General features: G+C 39.8%; 1 protein-coding gene across 1 annotated transcript in view; it reads left to right on the top strand.

The window, feature by feature from the left end:
- LOC108792262 (ceramide synthase 4-like) overlaps positions 1–23508 on the top strand; it is an 85790-nt gene that overhangs the window by 30567 nt on the left and 31715 nt on the right. The window contains exons 2-6 of the mRNA XM_018563000.1: positions 1463–1636; positions 6380–6497; positions 10130–10248; positions 11227–11284; positions 17824–17874. Of these exons, the coding sequence (XP_018418502.1) occupies positions 1464–1636; positions 6380–6497; positions 10130–10248; positions 11227–11284; positions 17824–17874 (519 nt within the window). The 5' untranslated portion in view covers position 1463. The remainder of the gene's footprint in view (positions 1–1462; positions 1637–6379; positions 6498–10129; positions 10249–11226; positions 11285–17823; positions 17875–23508) is intronic.

Below are 23508 nucleotides of genomic sequence, written 5' to 3'. Positions count from 1 at the left end.
CATTTCTGTGAAACATTAATATAATATATATATATAATGGTTACAGTATCCATTTTGTAATTAGGTGTTTACAAATGACCTCTTTAGTAAAGACATCAGCCAACTATACTTTTCTAAAGCTGGCAAAAAATGGCTTCCTTCTATGGGAGAATTCTGTACACTGGTGATATAGAGAACTGTCATTTCCTGCTCACTTGATTGGGAAACTCACTGTTCCCAGAATTATATTCGCTTATTACAATATAGGGAGTGATAATTTGACTAGAGCAGAAGGCACCTCTCACTCATTTCGGAAATATGAAGTGGCTACAGCAAGTAGGAAGTGAGAGGAATGGATGGGTAATTCCCAAATGGTAACGAATAGCACTGTGCAATGGAGATTACTAACATCATTGTAGTATATTTAGCTGGGAGGTTTATATAATTTTCTTCAAAAGCAGAGGGTTTTTTTAAGTATTTAAAAACTTTTCTGGAGGTATCTGTATTTTTGTCATTTGATGCTTATTACAAATTCTTTTAGATTAGTTTACCACTTATTCTACAGCTAATGCTAAGAAAATCTGTGCTAAAGAAGTCAGTTGACTTTTGTTGAAGGAACTGCTCTGAAAATTCTCAGCTGCAGTCACCGTTTGGGTATTGTGACAGAGACACAATAGTCTGCTGGGAGGATTCCCCCATCCATGCTGTTTAGTATGGATGAAGAAATCGAGCATTTATTTTTGTTCAGTCCGGAGGTGTATGGCCAGCTTAAGACTCTGACTTCAGCATTAGCTCTGACTTCACTGTTCTGATTTGTAGACTTGTTTTTCTTTACTTTCTGCATTTTTGAAAAAGACTTGAAGAGAGATTGCCCCTCTCTTTCTGTTAGTTCAGGTTTATTTTAACAAGGAATGTATTTTTTGCCAGCTTTAGCGTAGAATAGTGCAACAACAGTAGGGAACTATTCACCTCTGGGTTGCTGTTGATCTGCTGGCAAACTGTTGCTATGGGCCTTCCCACCCCGACCTGACTTTTTATTTTTTTTTGACACATTACCAAATTGGATAAAGGTTGAGTAACCCGATTATGTTGCATATTCTGTGCTACTCTCCAATCAGAGGTACCCACAAAGATGTTATTGGTGTATTTTCAAATAATCAGAAAAAGCAATTATTTAGACTTATACCTCACAACTCTCTGAGATGGGAAAGAGGGGCAACCTTTAGCTAAATTGTGTATGCAACGGGCCAACTTTCCCTGCCAGCCCAAGTTACTTAGACCATGAAAATTTAACTCCTGAGTTTGGTGTCACTTTAAGAAATTGTATCAAAATATTCACTTAAATTTTCTAATCATGTGAAAAGCAAACAGGTAAAATTGCTTTTCTGAATGTTTCCGTAATTTATTAAGTACAGATTCTTAACTACTTTAGTAAATTGCTAAATATTGATATTGGATTTAATTAATTTTTTTTTGACTACAGGATGGAAGCTCTTCTCAACCAATGGCTCTGGAGACAGGAATACTGGCTTCCCCCTGGAGTTACCTGGGAAGATATAAAGGAGACAGAAAATGTCCTTTATCCTAGACCTTGTCATCTCTTTTTCGGTATTCCATGTGCACTCATCCTTGTTGGTTTGAGATTTATATTTGAAAGGTGAGACCTGCCCAGAAGAATGCAGTATATGTATTCATACTTAATGTTATGTTCTACTTACTTATATGTAATGTTATGCTGCTTTTGACACTGTTGACCACCTGCTCCTCCTAAAAAAAACTTCACTTGCTTGGCCTACAAGACTTTGCTCTCTCATGGTTCTCCTCCTACCTATCTAAGCGCTCTTTTAGTGTCACCCACAAATCTAACTCCTCCCCTCCTTTCCCTCTTTCTGTAGGGGTCACCCATGGCTCTGTCCGTGGACCCCTTCTCTTCTCTATTTACACTTCCTCTCTTGGTCAGTTAATAACCTCACATGGCTTCCAATACCATCTCTATGCCAATGACACTCAAATATATCTTATTACTCCACAACTCATCCCCTCCGCGTGCTTGCGTGTCACTAATCTACTAACTGACATATCAGTCTGGATGTCACAACACTTCTTGAAACTCAACCTTTCAAAAACTGAGCTCATGATATTTCCTCCTGCCTGTGCACCTTCCCCCAACTTTTCCCTTAAGATTGATAACACAACTATCCAACCCTCCCCCCATGCCAAGGTGCTAGGTGTCATCCTTGACTTGGACCTCACCTTTTTGCCCCACATCCAATCACTATCCAAATCCTGTGCCTTCACATTCATAATATCTCCAAAATACACCCCTTCCTCACCAATGAAACCGCAAAGCTGCTCATCCACTCACTTGTTATCTCTCGTCTTGACTATTGCAACTCCCTCCTCATTGGCCTTCCACTACATAGGCTATCCCCCCTTCAGTCTATCATGAATGCTGCTGCTAGACTTATACACCTAACCAACCGCTCAGTGTCTGCAACCCCCCTCTGCCAATCCCTGCACTGGCTTCCAATTGCCCAAAGAATAAAATCCAAAATATTAACAACCACTTACAAAGCTATTCACAACTCTGCACCCGGCTATATCTCCAACCTCGTCTCAAAATATCACCCTAACCATCCCCTTCTCTCTTCCAAAGACCTGCTCTCTAGCTCCCTCGTCAACTCCTCCCATGCACGCCTCCAAGACTTTTCTAGAGTCTCTCCCATAATCTGGAACTCTTTACCTGTTCATATATCTCCTACTCCAACTGCCTTTAGGCGATCCCTTAGGACTCATCTCTTCAGGGAAGCCTATCCCACCTCAAACTAACCACTGAACCATCACGTTCTCAAACAATTCATCCCCACACAGCTACCTCCTCATGTATCACTTGTCTCTCCCTTTTAGATTGTACGCCCTCATGGGCAGGTTCCACCTCACCATCTTGTTTTGAATTTAATTGTAATTGTAATGTCTTCCTTATATTGTAAAGCGGTGCACAAACTGTTGGCGCTATATAAATCCTGTATAATATTAATAATATGTAATGTTATTTATATGTAATGTTATGTATTTATATGTAGTTATACATAATAATATACATTTATATGTAATGTTATGTATTTATATATAATGTTTTACATTACCATGTAAATCCTGGTAATCTTTAAAGGATTTCTCACGTCTATGAAAGTTTCTTATAGTCATGGATTTGTGGGTGCCTAAGTTCATAGTAAATGAATGACCACACTATTATCTCTTGTTATGACCTCTAAATGTATTCCACAACATAATCACACAGGTAACAGTAGAGTATATAGTGTGCCCCATGTGTACAGAATTCAGCCTAAATATTTATGCTTGCAAGGAATTTGCTATTCACACGGCATTAGGGTCCACTGTTTATTCTTCACCATGTGAATATTTAACAAGGACTCATGAGGTGAATTAATATTAAACTAGTTAGACTAGAAATTGACCTCACTTCTGCCCTGGCATAAAATGTCTCCCAATTCTAGTGTAAGCGCTTTCGGTAATAACATAGACATTTCAGTGTCCACATAACTTAAGGGCTGATGTATAAACCTTTCGTTCGTGTGGGATTGCCATGTCACTATCTGTAACATGTGTGGTGAGCCTAAGAGTAATTTCACTGGTTCAGGAAACCTCAGCATGGCCAATAATTACTCATTGAATAAATTAAAGGAAAAGAAAGGATCTTGACCCTGTTTATGAGGCTTGTCTTCATATTGATCATTCAGAGAGAGAGAATTGCTGCTTTATAAATATTGTGGATAATGCAGAAACCAGTATTTAATGTGGAGCTTGCATTGGACATTTACATTTCTGAGTTCTACCCCCATAGACTTGCATTGAGTTCGAGTTAGAACTTTTTCCATGTTCGAAAGTTCGAGTTAGAACCGAACACGGGGGTGTTCGGCTCATCACTACATCAGATATATTGTTTCATGTTAAAAGCTTGAATGCAAAGTAATGTGTACCTGTAGCACAAATCTTTATTTCTTGTTAGAGTTTTTCCTGAAAAAAAGCTGGCCATACACCAGTAGAATTCAGTTTGTTTGATTTTCTAACATCGATGATCCTTTTCGAATGTAGTATGACGGGGTCAGGGTGTGATGGAAAATGTTTCTGAAACAATGCCACATGCAAGTTTTACTTTTCACAACCAAACACATATAGGCATAAATTATAAAGCAGCTTCTAATAATAACGTGAAATGTGTTACACTACAAGAGCTTGTGGGTAGTTAACATGCAAAGCTAATTGACTGTGCCCTTCAAATTAGCTCTGGGCAGCTGCAATGTGAATAATTTAAATGGTGGTGCCAGCAATTTTCATCTGATCTAAAGCTCAGTGCCGTTCCTGGTCACATTCATATTCCCACACAAAACTGTACCGAGTTGTCATGTTGGAAGACAAGAGTCTCTTGACCCAGAATTTAATATGTGACCTATCACTCTCTTCAAGAAATATTCGATTTGAGCTAGCCACCCATTTCGCATGTTGAGCAGTGTTATTCATGTAAAGAATTGTCTTTCTGCATTCAGTACAGAAGATTATTTATAGAATTTAAACCTTCTGTATATAGGCATTTGTGAAAACTGTTACATAGTATAATTCCGTAAAACTTTATATTTTTTACAACTTTGAGCATGACATTAATAATTAATTTACCATGAGTAGCTTATGTTAACTATAAACCTAAATTACTTTATATGACGTATTGTAGTAGAAAACATTTTTCTGTTGTACAAGGTGTGAAGCTAATTAATGCAACCATGTGGATGTGTGTATGATGGAAATAGGATTGAATATATAGATAAAAGCATGACTAAGAAAACAATACACTCTAAAATGGACCTGCTGAAATTGTGTCTAGTAGGTACCAAAATTGCTTGCTTTTTCTATTGTTTCCCAGAAAATGCTCTTCTATGTGCTCATCTGGTTCTGGTCTCACTTTGTTTATGAGGCCCCTTTCACATGGGCGCCTGTCTCCTCCGTACAGTAAGAGATCCATGCACAGTTCTCCTGACGATCGGAGCAATATGGATGTCATTTTTGTGACATCTGTGCCCATTAAATTTTTGCCTCAATCTTGCAATAGAGGCAAAAACTGAACCAAACGATCCAATGTTAGGTCTATGGGCAGTCGGATGTAAGCGTAGTTTTTTAGAATTAAATTGGCTTGGAGGTAATCAGATATAAACAGCAAATTTTACATCCGGCTGACAGGCAGATCTGATGGGACCACCAGCGTGAAAGGGGCCTAAGGCCACAGCTTTCCTGATTTCTGAACCAAGCTCCACCTCCCAGAAGCCAAGCTGTGCTCACCTGCCAATTCCCGGGCATGACATTACATAACCCCAAATTGAGGATGTCAAAGCCTTCGTTACAAAGCAAATGCAATATTAGAGGGAAATATATTTAATGGCTAACAACAGCATTAGAACACCCCATGCAATGCTTGCTTTTAGACAGGTCTTCTTACAAGGTTAAATTGTTGGCTACTGAAGTAAATGAGCATCTTCACTCAATAAATTGTGTGAATAGTCCCTTCAATTAAACAATCATGTGAAAAGCAGATTCCTGTTTACTTATCTATTCTGTGCATGTTTGGAATAATTGAAGTGAATATTCACACAACTGTGTGAAGATTTGAAACTCCTTTAGTAAATCAGCTCTGTCTTTAGTTTATTACTGTTACTTTATTTTTGCAAACTGGCCACACATCTTGCAATCAGTGCAATTGGATTTACTAACAACTACTGTATGTAGTACAAATGTCTACCTGTCTGTATACAGTCATAATGAATTGTTAAGCTAGATAGGTGCTGGTAAGCCCAAAGTACTCTTGATTTCTTGATCACATTATTAAGTGTGTATACAGCATGGCCTAGATTTTGTCTTGGATGTTAAACAAATAAAGGAGTTTATTTTCCTCCAAATGTGTTCTAAATGTTGGTAACTGTATTTTAATAGGGGGCTCTTCACACATTCTATATTGTGTCTGGTAATGAGAGGGACACCTACTTAGCAGCATACACAGACAGCAAAATAGCCCTACCTAAAAATGTCAAACTCCACAAACTACTAGTAAAGAATGACTGTTCTGTATAAATTGTCACATCTTTTATTTGTAAGATAAGGGTCGCCAAAACCTAGATTTTTCATTTGTGGAAGCATAATGTGGAGTAATTGTTTGTAAGTTCCTACTTAACGTGGCAATCAACAGAAAGTTGATGTTCCTCCAGTGACAGCATCTCACTACTCCATGGTGTAAGGGTTTTCTCCAATGTCTCTAATAGATACTGTTTCTAAATATATATTTACATTTATGGCTGTTTGTGGTATATTTCTGATTTGCTTTCCTTTTTGCCAGGATTGTGGCATTACCTCTGAGCAAAAAAATGGGCATACGGGAGAAGTTCAAGCGGAAACCTTCTATTAAACCAATTTTGGAAGACTTTTACACAAAGAATGGAAAGCATCCAACTGAGGTAGGTTAGAATGTGATATAGACAGCTATTTGTTTTAATGTTTTAACACACCCTCAAAATCAACTGGTTTAAATTGTTTACAATGATCAATATTGCACTTAAATACAATACAATGACATTATATTCTGGAGTTTGCAAATAAGTAGATGATACAATAAATAGTTTAATTAATCAAAATATCTGGAACAACATGTGCGATGTCCCATAACTACCAGTGAAATACAAATGCTGTATTAGAAAATGGCAGAGAACTTAAATAGGAATAGGAGAATACAGACAGCTCTTATACAAAACATCAAAAATGTGACAGATGAAATTAGCCAAAATGTTACCTATACAGTAAATAAAGATACATAACATTAGCAATGTTTGAAGTGTAACACCATCCAAATTTTTTTTTTTTAAGTTTTGAATAATACGGGGAAAGGCTGGAACCTCTGTCATATTTTTATTGCTAGCGTTGTTCCTATTGGAAATATACTATATTTAATTTTTCAGAAAGAGTGATTCCTCTCAGCAGGACAGGACACAATATTCCAAATAAAAATAGGGTAAAATCAGACAGAATCTTATTTTTCTATTATTTTTTTTCTGTTTTCGAGTGCTTTCCTTGTAAAGGGCCCACTGTTTTCTCTATTATATTTTGTCTTTGTAAGCCTAGGTTGGCAAGTGAGGAAACTGAGGTTCTGTTATATACTCTACCTGTTTGTCACCCCCTCCTCTTCTTGTGTTAGTACCTCAATCCTACTTCAATGTTTCTGGTAAAAAGGATTTGTTACCCCTACTGATTAGTGGGCTCTGTGAGCCTGAATGGCTTTGATTCTCCACCTCTTTAGTCTGACATTGCAATGACCCTTTCTCCAGAGAGAATTAAGTCATCCCCAGGTGCTCAGTGACTTCAGTGTTGATAATCGTAAAGGGGGATCAGCCAAGTCTAGCCCATCTGCCTCTTCACAGTAACTCCTAGAAGATGGTATGAGCTTTGATATGGTGTAGTCAGGAAGGCTTTATTTCTGGCACAATCACAACCATCTGGCTTACCAGAATGCATCTTAAAGGGCAAAACAATAGCAGTCAAAGAGTCTATCATGAACAGCACCAGAATCCTTTTGGTGGGTATAGGTTTACTCTAAATTCTGTCCTATTTCTATGTAATTGCTTTGCACTTTGGTTCTGTGCATTTTGAACCCTGTTTGCTCTTTTCTCTGAGCTCATTTATCTTGGGTTTCTTTTTAACTTTTTTTTCAGACCTAGCTTTTAAAATGCCCAGTTAATCTTTTTCAGATTTAAATGCAAGCACTTTGCCTTTTGTCTAGCTAAAATGACGAGCAAATAGTCAAATCCCTAACTTTTGTACTGGTAAGCTTCTCAGTGAAGACACCTCTAATATATGTAAGGGTGTTTTGGTGAGGTTGTGGTTAAAGATTGTGTGTCGACTTTTTAGTCCTTTAGTACTCCAGTATACCGACAGAATTTCAGATGCCCTACCTAACAGTCCAGGGTAGATGAGGATGTTAAAGAAAAGAAAGCAGGAGCTCTTAAATCCATCAAGGGCTCTGGTGAAAAAGAGGAGCAGAAGAAAGATTAAAAAGACAAATAGCCCAGGTGTAAACCCACAATAGAAGATAGAGAAATTGCCTAAAACATATATAAAACACAAAACCTGTTCAAAACATGTGTAAGCCTTAACATTCTTTGTCACGCACATGAGCAGGGATCAGGGACCAAGTCAGCTAAAATAGTTTCTCTTGAGAAGGGGTTTGTAATAAAAAACCTTTTTGAAAAAAATTGGCTCATCCTAAACTTTAGGCCTCTTAACTGATCGGTTAACTACAAAAGTCTGCATGGTACACATCAATCTCAGGGATGCTTATCCCCATATCCAAATTGGAAAAGCTTCCCTCAGTTGGTAATGATGTTTGGTATAAATGTAATTATTCCCTCAGTCTTTGGACTCTTGTCCAAGGTCATTGGATATCTTGATGATCTGCTCTATTTGTGAAAAAAGCCAGGCAGTTTTTGAAGAACTTTCTCTAGTCTTGCAGTTTCTTTAGGACATCGGTTGGATCTTGGATGTAGAAAAGTTGACTCTGGTACAGTTCAAGTAAGATTAGGGGTACAGGACAAAGTCTCGTACTTTTGATAACATAGATTGTCTTTTTGATTATATGATTTCTGTGATATGATTTCTGTGATTATATGATTTCTATGATTTATTGAAGTCTTGGGGGTATTAAAGCCCTCTTTACTCTATTCAAGGGCATATCTAAAAGGTCCACTGATAGAGAAAGTTAACTATTACAGAATTACATACTTTGATGGGTGAGAAACCTTCTGTCACTATATATATATATATATATACTTATATATATACACATATATATATAAGTATATACAACATTGCAATTACTGGTCATGAATGTTAGGTTTTTTGTTCAAATGAATTGTATATTATTTGATTGATTTTAATACATGCTTAGTAGGGCATATTTAATATATGTATTTGTTTTTTTGATTGTTATTCACTATAGTGCTTGCAACTTTCACTAGGTTGTATTGGTGCAAGATATTGCTGAGATCTGATTTATAAGTGTCTAGTGACTATAACGTGTATAATTCCAGAGTGCACAGTAATCCTGTTTATTAATTTAGCAGACCTGGCTAAGCATACTTCACACATCATCCTTGTGCTTGTGTATATTTTCTCCACACTCCAAACATATGTTGGTAGGTTAATTGGCTCCTGTCTAAATTGGCCCTAGTATGTGTGTGCATATGAGATGGGGAGAATGTAAGCTCCTTGAGGGTGGTTACTACTGTGAATGAATAGTATGTAAAGCACTGCTTAAATTGATGAAGCTTATAAATACCTGAAATAAATAAATCATCTTAAAATATATACAATGTGTAAAACAAGTATTTTGGAATACATGAATGGAGAGAGATGGAAAAGATGGAGAGGTTACATCCTTCTGTGCCTGTTGCTGCCTAGTTGTGACTAAAATTACCAATCATGTTCACATACTCATGTTATTGTATATACAATTCACAGACAGGGGAATTTGCCACTTGGTATAACATGTGAGAATTCACAGCCTCCAAATGTATAAACTGGAGGATTGAATACTAATTAGTAATACAAACACCCAAAAATCAACTTAAAATCTAGGTTGTAATTCAATAAAACAAGAATACCAAGGGGGTCAATACATTCACATGGCACTGTACCAAACCAGGCCATCTTATGTATTATTTATATATTGTATATTCCCAAAACTGACCTATAGCTCTGCATAATTGTGTTCTGCTCTAGAATATATTTGCCCTGTAACTGTCCCTTATTTGGAGGGACGGAACCTCATTTGTAACCAAATCCCTCTGTCCTTCTCTCTTCCTCAGTAGTCCCTCTGTTTGGTCTGATGTATACATCTGTACATGGCATGTGTGTGTCCTTTGCCCACATACTTTGTGCTACAATGTGTTCCTCTTGCCCATCTCAGAAAGTTAAGAGCTATGCAGCCCAGTTTGGATAATTGTTGTTTTCTCTTTTTCTAATAGTTGGGATTTCATGAAAATGTTTGCCTTTTTAGAAAACATGTCTCACTAACATGTCAGTGTTATCTGTGTTCTAGCTTGAAGTCCTCAGTTTGTCAGCAGAATGTAATATGCAGATTCGCCAAGTTGAACGTTGGTTCAGAGATAGGAGAAACCAAGACAGATCAAGCACAACCAAGAAATTTTGTGAAGCCAGGTGAGTAGACAACATCAAAAAATGCCAAATCAGTGCACATGGTCTACAGAAAGCAAGGACACACATACAATAATTGATACAAATATTCTCTTTTAGTTTGATGTGAGATATTAGATAAGGCATTTTTTAGTTTTTAGGGGCTTTCTGTGTCAGCGCTGTGCCATGCTAACTGAATACCATGATGAATGGTCCAGAAGCCTTTATATTTATTTATATAATAATATATATTTATATTATCAGATGACCGACAGACATCAAAGTAGAACTCCTTCCATTTGGCACCAAGGCACCACGGAGGGTTTTTTTTGCATATTCTTGTTAAAAGTAAAAAATACATTTCATTACATTTAGCAGGAAGCTTAAAGTGTATATTTTCCCTTTTGAAAATAATAATTTATTTTTAAATAAAAATATAGAATTAAAGCTGAACTAACAAGATAGGCAAATATTGCCTATATAAACAAGCATTTGTATTCTTACTTGAATCTTGGTGCATCTTGTGTATTTCTCTCACATCAGTGCATAATCCAGTGTGAAAATTTGGCTCTGCAGGAGCTTCCTGTAATATAAACCAGTCACTGCTACTCTCTCTCCTTGTGCAGGGGGACTGGTCTTGTCTCCGCCCCATCTAATAGTTTTCTGCAGGCAGCCTCTATTGGGTGGGTTGGTGGGGCATCTCTGCTCTCTGCACAGGATATGTACAGAACAGTGATGATGTCACTGCAATTTTTTCAAAGGTGACATCTGGGTTTGCACAGGCATTTGGTGCACATAAAGTGGATTTATAGTCTTTGTGGCTATTGAGGAATATTATTTAAATGTTAAATGTTTTTGTGCAGAGTGTTCAGATTTAAGCAGAGTGACTGATACTGTATTCAATCATGGACAATTACTAGTATAGCTTTTTAGAAGGAGTATTTCAACTATCAGTGTTATCTAGTAAAGGTATACCAGTTATCGCTTTTCTTTGTTTTCTAGCTGGAGATTTATAATCTACTTGATTTCATTCCTTATTGGTGTTGCTGTACTTATTGATGTAAGTATACTCTGTGTGCTAACCTGCTTGTTGATTGACAAGGTTAAATAACATTGAAAAATAATATGCGGCCGTGGCTGGGAGGCGGGAGCTGGCAGGAGCGTGCAGGACCAGCCGGCGCCGCCGACGTCTCCATCTGCTGCTAAAGATAAGCTCCGCCCTCCCAGCCAGAGATCCTCGTGCGGTGGATGGGAGGAGTGAGGTCTCTTCTCATTGGCTGGGGGGCGGAGCTCCAGAAGACAGTGGATGGACCGCACCGATGATCGAGGAAACGGATGAGCTCTCAGCCCTGTCGCTATCGCTCCTGTCAGTTTGACAGCGACAGGGCTGAGAGCTCACAACGTTACCTGGCTGCGAGCGAGGTGATGTGCCGTTCTGACAGGGCAAACTAGGCGGCCGCGAGGCCCTCGGGAGCGCGAGGCCTAAGGCGACCGCCTAATTTGCCTAATTAAAGAGCCGCCTCTGACAATAACGGTGCACTTGTAACGTTAGAAGAACACAATATCGCTCATGTCCAGCTTGTTGAAAAATCTCAGTGTAAATCAGCTAATCCTTCCGCTTCTCAGTGAGAAGAGGGAAGGGAGATGTTAACTGTCAATGTGCTGCTTCAGTGTGGCAAGTCTTATGATTAAGCAGCAGGCAGTTGTCTGCCCAGGGATGCATCTACTTGTTAATGCCTAGTCTTTTTTTGTGGAATGCTAATGCTGTACTTGTGTATGTGACTTGCACAAATGGATTTTGCTATTGGAATTATTACTTTCTAATTATTATTAAGTCCCAGTATGAAACTGCAGACTGGAAACAAAACATAGTAATCACCCACTTCCATAGACTGTTGTGGACATTAGATAATTAGAGCATAAAAATGTATACTGGTTGTGGAAAACAGAGATTAAAGAAGAACTCCAGATAAAAATATATTTTCATTCAGTGACACTGACCTCTGCCCTTGTGATAAAATGCATTATTTTTCTATGCAGCTGTCTATCGGTTCTGTCATTTCTTTTGTGCAATATGGCTTCTTTACCTTGAAATGTAACTTAAACTTTTCTGAGGAGGCAGTCATTTCTCTAGCCACTTGCTAGTAAAACCGTACAGCAGGGGTTGCCAAACTTCAACCCTCCAGCTGTGGTGATACCACAAACCCCATGAGTGTAAGTATACTCTGTGTGCTAACCTGCTTGTTGATTGACAAGGTTAAATAACATTGAAAAATAATACTTATATTATATTATTATACATTTTATAGCACTGTGTTATAAGACCCCTAGAATGACCATGAACAGTCTGATGCCACACCAATCCAAGTGCCCAATACTATGCTGGCTAGGGGTACCTGTAGGAGACATAGTAAAACCGTACAGCAGGGGTTGCCAAACTTCAACCCTCCAGCTGTGGTGATACCACAAACCCCATGAGCAGTGGCGACTCTAGGAACAATATATAGGGGGCACATAAGATAACACAGTGAGATCTGGGCGGGCACTAATAATTTTCATTACACGTCGCAACCGCGGATGGCATCTGCGCCCTGCGGTGGCGACAGAAGCTGCATATAGCGTGTGCTGGTTACTACTTAAACCGGCGCGCTGTGTACAGCTTCTGAGAAGATACGCTATTAGCGTAGCAGGGAAGTCGGCTGCACATTTTGCATGGGGGGGGCAAGTGATAACCTAGGGGGGCAATTGCCCCCCCTTTCCCCCTGTAGTGACGCCACTGCCCATGAGGCATTGCAAGACTCTGGCAACCACAGGCATAACTACCAGAGGTAGATGCATGATGGGATGTGTAGTTTCACTAGATGGGGCCGGCCAATGTTTGGGTACCCCTGCCCTACAGGATCTACAGGATGCTGTATGATCCACCTGTTCAAGACATGAGACTGTAATCCATTGAAGACAGTGAGCTGAAAGAGTTAGATCCTGAGCGTTGGAGCATTTTATATAGCTCTCCATATAAACCCAGTGCAACCTCAAATACAGGATATTTATACTTAGCTAGATGGCTAGAAGATCAAGTTCTCCTTGCATCCGTTGCAGCAGTAGTGCGCGGACCTTCGTGTGCAGTGTTTCATTTTCCTTCCGGCATGTAAGCTTACCAGAACTCGCATAGCTGAGCCTGCCGAGATGAAATATGTCATCTTCAGCCATTGGCAGTCTTTCATCTGGCTGCACTCAGCTCTCACACTGCATGCGAACGTCTGTGCCTAACAGCTTTGCTTTGCTCCGCACGGCTTTGCCACAGGCTTAAAAGAGAACTATGGGGTAAGTGTTTTTCCCCATAGTTATCTTAAGGGCCACGGGAGGACATATACTAGCATCCTCCCGTGACCCAAAGCTCAGCATATCGTGAGCTACAGCTCGCGGTATACTGAGACCGCCGCAGCCGGGCCGGATCCTGACAGTGCTGTCGAGATCCACCCAGCTGCGTGAATGACAGCTGGCTCTGCCTATCTAAAGGCAGAGCCAGCTGTACCCGCCCCAAATCAGGATTTGGATCAGAAGCTCTAAAGTGCTGTTTTTATCTCTGTAGAGGAAATATTCCTTCACTTCCGGTTCTTTCTGACATCTATCACGTGGACAGGAAGTGAGAGGAAATCACCTCAATAAAGACAGAGATAAAACCCTGATAGGCATAACTACCAGAGGTAGATGCATGATGGGATGTGTAGTTTCACTAGATGGGGCCGGCCAATGTTTGGGTACCCCTGCCCTACAGGATCTACAGGATGCTGTATGATCCACCTGTTCAAGACATGAGACTGTAATCCATTGAAGACAGTGAGCTGAAAGAGTTAGATCCTGAGCGTTGGAGCATTTTATATAGCTCTCCATATAAACCCAGTGCAACCTCAAATACAGGATATTTATACTTAGCTAGATGGCTAGAAGATCAAGTTCTCCTTGCATCCGTTGCAGCAGTAGTGCGCGGACCTTCGTGTGCAGTGTTTCATTTTCCTTCCGGCATGTAAGCTTACCAGAACTCGCATAGCTGAGCCTGCCGAGATGAAATATGTCATCTTCAGCCATTGGCAGTCTTTCATCTGGCTGCACTCAGCTCTCACACTGCATGCGAACGTCTGTGCCTAACAGCTTTGCTTTGCTCCGCACGGCTTTGCCACAGGCTTAAAAGAGAACTATGGGGTAAGTGTTTTTCCCCATAGTTATCTTAAGGGCCACGGGAGGACATATACTAGCATCCTCCCGTGACCCAAAGCTCAGCATATCGTGAGCTACAGCTCGCGGTATACTGAGACCGCCGCAGCCGGGCCGGATCCTGACAGTGCTGTCGAGATCCACCCAGCTGCGTGAATGACAGCTGGCTCTGCCTATCTAAAGGCAGAGCCAGCTGTACCCGCCCCAAATCAGGATTTGGATCAGAAGCTCTAAAGTGCTGTTTTTATCTCTGTAGAGGAAATATTCCTTCACTTCCGGTTCTTTCTGACATCTATCACGTGGACAGGAAGTGAGAGGAAATCACCTCAATAAAGACAGAGATAAAACCCTGACATAGGTTCTAAACCATCCTCACTCTACGAAAAAAGTTTTGCTCTCTGGGCCCTGGGAGATTTCTCCTCACCTCCTGTTCTGTCTAATGCCCATCAAGTAGACAGCATGTGAGAAGAAATTTCACATTCAGGGCCACAGGCATCAATACAGTGTTTTCAGATGTCCTAACCCTTCTTTGTTTCAAAGTAAAAATCACTGGAGTAGAGTTTAAAGGAGAAGTATTGGAAAAGTAAAATGTACTCTTCCCAATACTTAGAGCCGGCATTTGACACTGCAGGTGTCACACACAGGCTGTATAGATTGAGATCTGAGTGATCACAAACCGCTGATCACTCAGTTAATGATATTCTCCCAGCAGAGAGTAGTGACTGTCAGTCACAGCTCCCTGCAGGGATTCCCCTCCCCCTTCTCTGTTCCTCCTGTGCTCATTGGACGGACAGACAGGGAAGGGGGTGGGCACAGCTGGCATTGGCTCTAGGGAGGCAGAGCCAGCTGTCAATCAGGCAGCCGGGTGGATCCTGACAATGTTGTCGGGATCTTTCCTGGCTACAGCATTGCTCTGCTCTGTCAGCATATATTCGGGCAGTAGACTTCTATATGCTGACTTTGGGTGACAGGAGTACTTTAGTAAATGTAATCCTATGACCCAAAAGAGAACTAAAGCCCAAAAAAATGGTTTGGCTATAGTTCTCTTTTAAAGTTAAGGTTGATAGCATGGTTGTCCTCAGAACATGAAAAAAACCTGAAACTAGTGACATAGGGAAGTAAATTTGCTTTGTATTAAAAAAAGAAATAACTTCTTTCTTCTGAAGTACTCGGAGGAGGGGAAGTGGTTATGTCTAGAATAGCTGATGTGTTTCTTAAATACAAGGTTACAGGTTAATATGTAAAAAATATTCTATTAGGTTTAGGACAAAACAATTCTTCAGCAAGCAAAACATTTACATTTTGCCTGAATACTAGATTAGTGCTACTGTTAAATATCTATAAAAAAAAATAAGTCAAGGCAACTGGACTTGCTGTATTTTTCTTGAAGACGTTTCACTGGTCATCCAACCAGCTTTCGCAATTCAGAATGACTTGTACAAAAAATGATCTGGGAATAAATATTGTGAATGTTGCTCCAATCCACATAGTATGTTAGTCACAACCAAATGTTGATTGTATTTGCATAATTGGAGTCTAAGAGGTGTTACTAACTTGCCCAGAGACATGTGTTAAAACAGCTTTGTATTCGCAGACAATCGATATCTTCCGCCCCCCCCCCCAGATAATTTTTTTTACAAGTCATTCTGAATTGAGAAAGCTGGTTGGATGACCAGTGAAACGTCTTCAAGAAAAATACAGCAAGTCCAGTTGCCTTGACTTATTTTTTACAGATATACCATGACCTGGATGAATGAGAATCTTCACAAGCATACTGTTAAATAATAAAAGACTTGCAATGCTATCTTTCTTACTTACAAGCTAGTTTTTCTTTTAAAACACATTCATTTATTATCTTTCTGGAACTCCAAAGACTCCATACACTAGGGGTAAAGCAAGTATCAATGTTACCTGATTTAACGCATATTAAAACTTTCTGACAGTAATATTGCAAATTACATTGCAATCATTGCAAATATAAACCCCACATCAGAATACAAGATTTTTCAATATTGGTCATCCTAAACATATAAATGTAACAGTAAATGCCATACAGAGCATACGTATTTCATTATAAATACAGGTGAAACTCGAATAATTAGAATATCGTGCAAAAGTCATTGCAGTAAGTGCTGCAAAAGGGGCCCAAACCAAGTACTGAGTACATATGCATGCTTGTACTTTTCAGAGGTCCGATATTGTTCTATGTACAATCCTTGTTTTATTGATTGCATGTAATAATCTACTTTTTTGAGGTTGTGGATTTGGGGTTCTTGGGGTTTTCATGAGCTGTAAGCCATAATCATCACAATTATGACAAATCACGGCTTGAATTATCTTGCTTTGCATGTAATGAGTCTATCTCATATATTAGTTTCACCTTTTAAGTTGCATTAGTGAAATAAATGAACTTTGCACGATATTCTAATTATTCGAGTTTCACCTGTGTATATATATATAAAAGAACTGCTAAAAAAAAAAAGTAATGGCCATGTGAAAAAAGCTATTATGTTATATACTTTTGTTTATATTAGTCAAATATAATTGTTATGTAGAAGCACTGATGAAATGAATAGGCTATATACACAGTGCAAGTGTGTTCCTTGTCAGATAGTGGTGACAGAAGCAGTGTTTGATTATTAATTAGCAATTACTTGAAAAAGTATCTGAAGCATATATTTATAGCTTAAAGGATGGACGGGCAAAGGAAGGACCTTACCAATAGATGACACTCATTTGCAGTCCAATGACCAGGATAGAGGCAGGGCTCAGACACAAAAAGCCAAAAATATTTATAACAGGTAAAATACTATATTTTATGTATTTCAATAGTGTATTTATCTAAAGTTTCATTTTAGCCAGGCAAATCATATGCATAACCTATGTTAATCAGTCATCGGTTCCTGTTCATTGTACATCATCATCACTATTTTTTACCTTTTTAAATATGTCTAAGGGCTTGTTCACACGACGTTCCGTGCGCTCCTGCACTAAAAATGCATCCCAACGTATCCCCATGTGTTTTATGGGCTACAGTTCTCACGTGCGCAGTCCGTTCAGGTCCGGACAGAGAAAATACTGCATGTCACATTTTGACCGGTCCGCATACGGTCAGGAAAAGCATGAACATGTCAAAAACACACCAAAAACACACCGCACTGCAGCTAACATTCTGACAGCCCCACTCCAGTTTTTTTATTTTACTGGATTGCGTCAAAACGCGTCAAAAATGCATAGCACCGCATCTGCAGATCTGCTCCAGATCCGGACTAGATCTGGTCCGGAGACCTTTGAACAAGCACTAAAGGTGTCTAGTTTCAATGCTTTATATATTTCTGCTTTACTTGTCAATCACTTAATGAAACTTTATTTTTGTATTGCTAGAAGCCATGGTTTTGGGACCAAAGGGAATTCTGGACAGATTATCCCTATCAGGTGAGAACCAGAAGCAAGGTTTTTTTTTAGGGGCCAGGTCACACAGGTGATTTTTTTTAAGTAGAAGAATTATTCATATTTGTTTTTTTTTAATCTTTTGTGTTCCTAATCAAACTGGAGTTCTTGCTACCCACCATGGGTCTTTTGGTAGTGTTTGAATTTCAGCAGTGTTCTGGGTAGCAATGGAGAAACTTCCATTAGTGATAACTAACCTGCAATTTAGTGATTCTGTCACTGGTCCATTTGTCATGTGCTTAAAGTATTCATCTACAGTATAGTTGTTTATGACTGCAGTAAAAACCATGTGTAATAAAGAAGCAGGTCTCCTGTAATTAATGTAGCCTATAGCAATGTCCCAGAGAAAACATAATGAAGGGAATTTATCAAAACTGGAGCAGACAAAATCTGCCCATGACAACCAATCAGCTTCTATCTTTCATTTTCAAAGCTTAATTGAACAAACTAAAGAGAAGCTGATTGGTTACTATGGGCAACTGCTACAGATTCTCTCTGTTTTGTCCCCCCAATGTATATTATTTAACCACTTCAGGACCGACCACCGTCAAAATACCTCATGTCCTCAAGCGGTTATACCAAGAACATGGCTGCTACTGCGGCCGTGTTCTTGGTATAATTTTTAAACAGCCGGCAATTGCTGTTAAGATACACGCGATTCTGCGTCTATAGACGCCGGATTGCTTGTACGGTGCGATGGAATGTGTGCCCCCCTCCACTGCTACCGCTGGCTTCCCCAAGCTCAGCTGTCCCCCATGCAGGCCTGGGACCGGCACAGTGGGTCTCCCCTGACAGCTTCCAACTGCTGATCTCTCCTCCGATCACCAGACCCGGAAGTGATGTGTCTTACATCACTTCCGATGTCACTGTGCACATTCTCTGGCTCTTAGAGCCAGGCGAAGAAACCGGTGAAGCAGATCTCTTCTTCATCAGCTTCTTTGGGGTCCCTAGGTGACATTAGGGGTTTGAAAGACCCCTGATGTCTCCATAAATTTGCTATTACATAGGGGGCTTGTTAGCTCCCCATATGATAGCAATAAAGTTAAGTGTAAAAAAATCCACAAAATTTAAAAATGAAAGTAACATATAAAAAAAAAAATTAAAAATGCAAAAAAAGTCTCCCACCCCCCACGTGCATGCACATACAACGCAAACACGTGTTGGGTGCACTAACGTGCAGAAATGAAAATTGCGCCACAGATATTACATATCGTCCCGAACGTCGGAGTGAGAGCAATAATTCTAGGGCCATTAAACACTGCTTACACTAAACTAATGAGCAGAAAAATCTTTTAAATCGTCGCCTATGGGAAATTTGGGGTATTTTCGTTTTTTGCGGTTTCACCTCTTTCAGATATTGTATGATAGGCTTTTCTCAATTTGAAAAGTTAGATAATTGGAGAAAACCTATTGATCTGAAAGAATCTATCTTGGGCAACCAAAAATTTGGAAGAACAGCCACTACCCACTTGATGAGATGATCAAAAAGCACTTTAACATATCTATGGCCAAAGGCAATCTTTTGTACTTACAGGTAGTTCATCATCAACAGAAACCATGAAATCTTACAATGTAGGGTAAGTACAGAGCTTTCTCCTTCCTGCAATGAGCCACATAAAAAATCCAACACAGACTATAAACTTCAAAATCAACTTCACCCAAAATGGTACTGCAATATGTTGGTTTGCATAGCCCCGCAATCTTCCTTTCTCTCGTACACCTCCTTATTGTTTGCATGGAATGCAGATTCTGGCAGCATCTTCTGCCACATAATCTATATCTCATGAGGCAAGGAAACCCTTTTACACAATACTGCATGCAGAACCTGTTAATCAATATCATTGATAGATTGAGTTTTCACATAAGCAAACTCTCTCAAAGGCTTTGCTTTCCACAAACATTTTAATGGCTGTTGTCTTATCCTGCATTTCAAGCAATTTCTACTTCCAGCCCTTTCCTCTTCACTACTACTTTCTTGCTTTGGAGCATCAGAAATTTGTCTGTCAGCCTGAACACAGTGAGGAGCTATTGTGGCAAAATTGGTTCCTTCAGCAGCTTCTTCATCATCATCATCATCTTCCCCTGTTTGTAATTCCAAGGGACATCTAGACAGTACATCCACATTGTGAGTTGGCCCACATGGTTTAATACCTCACCTAAAAAGTATACTTTGCCAATCTCACCAACCAATATTGTTTTAGTGCTTCAAGCCTGTCATTATCAAGATAGACTAATGTGTTATCTTTAATGACTTAAAACTAGATCCCCCAAAGATACTCCGTGATTCTGTTAATGTAGTGATGGCTTTCATCAAAAATTCCAACTTGAATTTTGCAAACTTTGACTTTGTGTACACTACCACATACTCCTTCTTGACATGTATTTGTGCTAAAAAAATACAGCAAAGTCAGCAGTTTCATTTCCCAGACTTTGAATATTAATTAGAGGATATTCTTGATCCCACTGAACACCCTTTCTAATATCATTTGCTTGTGCGAGTGTCATTCCAGGTGTTATCCATTTTACGGATGAACCCTCCATCATGGAAGTCAGTGAAAACAAGAATCCATATTTTTTCTAATTTCATAAACTGCAAATATATTTCTGTTGGGACTAACTTAGCTACAACAACACATGACAGTCATTGATGCCAGTGAAATTGTGATATGGGGGTGGTGATCTGTCATCAAAAATGCTTGCTCAAGCCCCGCACACCTTTCCACCCTCCTCAGTGTACCTGTGAGCAAAACTCTATTGCTGAGCTGGTCGACCACTTACACAGGCTTTTCTGATGTTTGTACTAAATACCTGTCTGAAACCATGCTGCCTCAACAACCATTTGACTTTGCGTCTGAACTGTTTCCTTATATTTCACTTCCACATGGTCAAGTGTAAACTCAGTCTCGTCTTGATGCCCAAGTCATGGCCGAGTATTTCAAGGTGAAATCTCCATCCAAAAACTTACCTTACTGCCAGGTTCTGGCTTCTTCTTTGTAGAGAAGCACGATTGCAATCATTGACCTTGCATTGATTCTTATATTACATATGAACCTTCTTCACATAGGAGGCACCACCAGGTTCCTGCATGTAGAGCACTGTGGGCACCCCAAAAACTAACACTAGCTTTTGCAGTTCCTGGCTCTGGCCTACCTTCTGCCAGATGCTGGGAAGTAAATAATCAAAAGCGTCTTTATCTACCTTTTCTATTTCTTTATAGGCCATTTGTAAAGTTTTGCAAACTGTAAAATGAATTTGTCATTCTATTAGAAGTTGATAAATAGGTTTGTGCATATGATTCTAATGGATCTGTAATATCAAAGTATAGAGGGGAGTCAGTATCAGAAGATATTTTATAATTTCACTGGTTAGTAGAACAGAGGAGACTGTTGTGCACTATTAGAATTTGAATTGACAGCTTGGGCCTAACTAACATTCAACCACTAATGACCCCCTGATAAATCCTCCTGGCTCGTGATCAGATAAGAGTGGACATCTGCAGAGTTTTCGGTTACAAATCACGGCAGGGAACAAGAGATCCTCATACACTGCACTCCCCACCGTCTGGAAAACATTTGTCTTTTTCAAAGATCAGAGGATTCATCTCCAATAAAACATTCAGTTACAGAGAGATTAAACTTTCGTCTGATTCCCTCTGACTCTGAGGACATATTAGCTATATGCCCATATAAAATTGTAGGTTTGAGTTCTACCCAATCATCTAGAGACCAACAAAACAGTTATGTGGGGCCTGCTTGCATTTACTGTTGTGCGTGGACGTGCAATTGATGTTGACATGCTGGTGTCGGAAATCCTACCCTTGATCCAGGCTTCAGAACCGGTGGGCCAAAATAACTGGTGACCACTTCAGAAGGCAGAACCTCTCTTCTTAGCAGGTTGGGTGACACCTTTAGAGGTCATTGGTCAAAGGGCCCATGCCACATTAGTATCCCGATAAATTGGGTAGCTGGAATTATGAACGTTGTATTCATCTGAGAGAGTGTATCGAAAGACACAGGGTTTACAGATTTCCGGCATTCTCCTGCCAGCAGGATAAACAATACTGTCCAATGGAAATGTTTTTTTCAGTTTTTTCTCCTATTTTACTTTATAACCAATAGCCCAAAGTTTTTGTATGCCATTGTCTTTCTTTTTACGTTTGTACATATTTCTTATGCACTGCCCACCTTGGGATATCAAAATATAAAATTAATAAGTGGCCGTCCGTATACTAAACTAAGAATTCATACTCCGTGAGATATTGGTCATTGTTACCAGTGTCTGTATGCTCAGTTGTAAGCTCGCTGTTTATCTGTAAATAGTTGCTTTGTGCGACTGCGGATTGCATGCAGATTAGTGTCAGTGTGTATGCTACACCAGTCAGCTGACAAACTGCAGGTGGTGGCAGACTCCCGTAAGTTGTGTGTCTGGTGTGTGTGGGTGTGTGAGCAGTGGGAAAGTGGTACCGGTAGCACAAGGATTCTAGCTTGCAGCATAGCTTGAGGTGCAAGTGACCCTCCAGAGGTATTACACACTGTGGCGATTGTTTCACAGGAGCGTTTTATTAGCCCAAAGTAAGTGCCCTCCTCTTCCACCAAACGAGGACCCCTCTATGTTTAGTGAGTCGCCGCAGATAGGCGGTCCTTGACAGGGTCTTTTTATTACATAACATTTTAATGCATGCTAATTTGGCCTGCTCACTCATTAAAAGCTAGAGCTGCAGCTAACGATTATTTTCAAAATCGATTAGTTAGCCGATTATTAAGTTCGATTAATCGGTTTTTTTCGATTATAATTGATTATGTCGATTAGTTGTTGCAGCCCTATTAAAAGCCATTTAAAATACATTAATTCTCTACGTGCAAATCCTCAGACCTCTCACCCTCCTCCTCTGTGCCCATCTCTCTCAGACAATCTCTCCCTCTGCAGATCCCCAGACCTGATACTTCTCAAAAATCTTTTCTGTTTGCAGCTCTAGGGCTGCTTATCCGTCTGTGTACAGTTCTTAACCATTGTGTGTTTCTCCTCAGACCCTTCATCTTACTCCTACTTACTGTTCATCTCCTTAGATCTCTCACCCCTCCATGTGGATCTACCTGGAACTCTCACCCATCTGCATCTTACACATCAGACATCTAACCCTCTCTGTACAGCTAATGGAACTTCTCACTGCTGTAATCTGTGTGCATCTCCTCACATCACTCACCTCTCTATGAATCTACAGGCAACTCTTATAGCTTTCTCCTCTGTGTGTAGCTCCACAGACCTCTCGCCCTTTCTGTGTTATGCTCCCCAGACCTCTGACTCAACTGTGTTGTTATGCTCCCCAGACCTCTGACTCAACTGTCTTGTTATGCTCCCCAGACCTCTGACTCAACTGTGTTATGCTCCCCAGACCTCTAAACCCTCTCTTATGTGCAACTTTTCACATATCTCACTTTCTGCATGCAGCTACCAGGACCTCTCACTCCTTTACACTATGTGCAGCACCTCAGCTCTCTGATCACTCTCTCCTCAGACCATTCACCGCTCTCCTATTTGTGGAGCTGAGAAAATCCAAGATTTTTCTCCTCTTTTTAAGCTCCTCAACCCTTTCATTCCTTTGTATGCCATTACTACCAA

This window comes from Nanorana parkeri, unplaced genomic scaffold, assembly GCF_000935625.1.
Source record: "Nanorana parkeri isolate BGI_ZX_2015 unplaced genomic scaffold, ASM93562v1 scaffold621, whole genome shotgun sequence".
NCBI lineage: Eukaryota > Metazoa > Chordata > Amphibia > Anura > Dicroglossidae > Nanorana > Nanorana parkeri.
The sequence above is the reverse complement of the archived record's forward strand: the minus strand, read 5'-3'. Positions and strand labels throughout refer to the sequence as shown.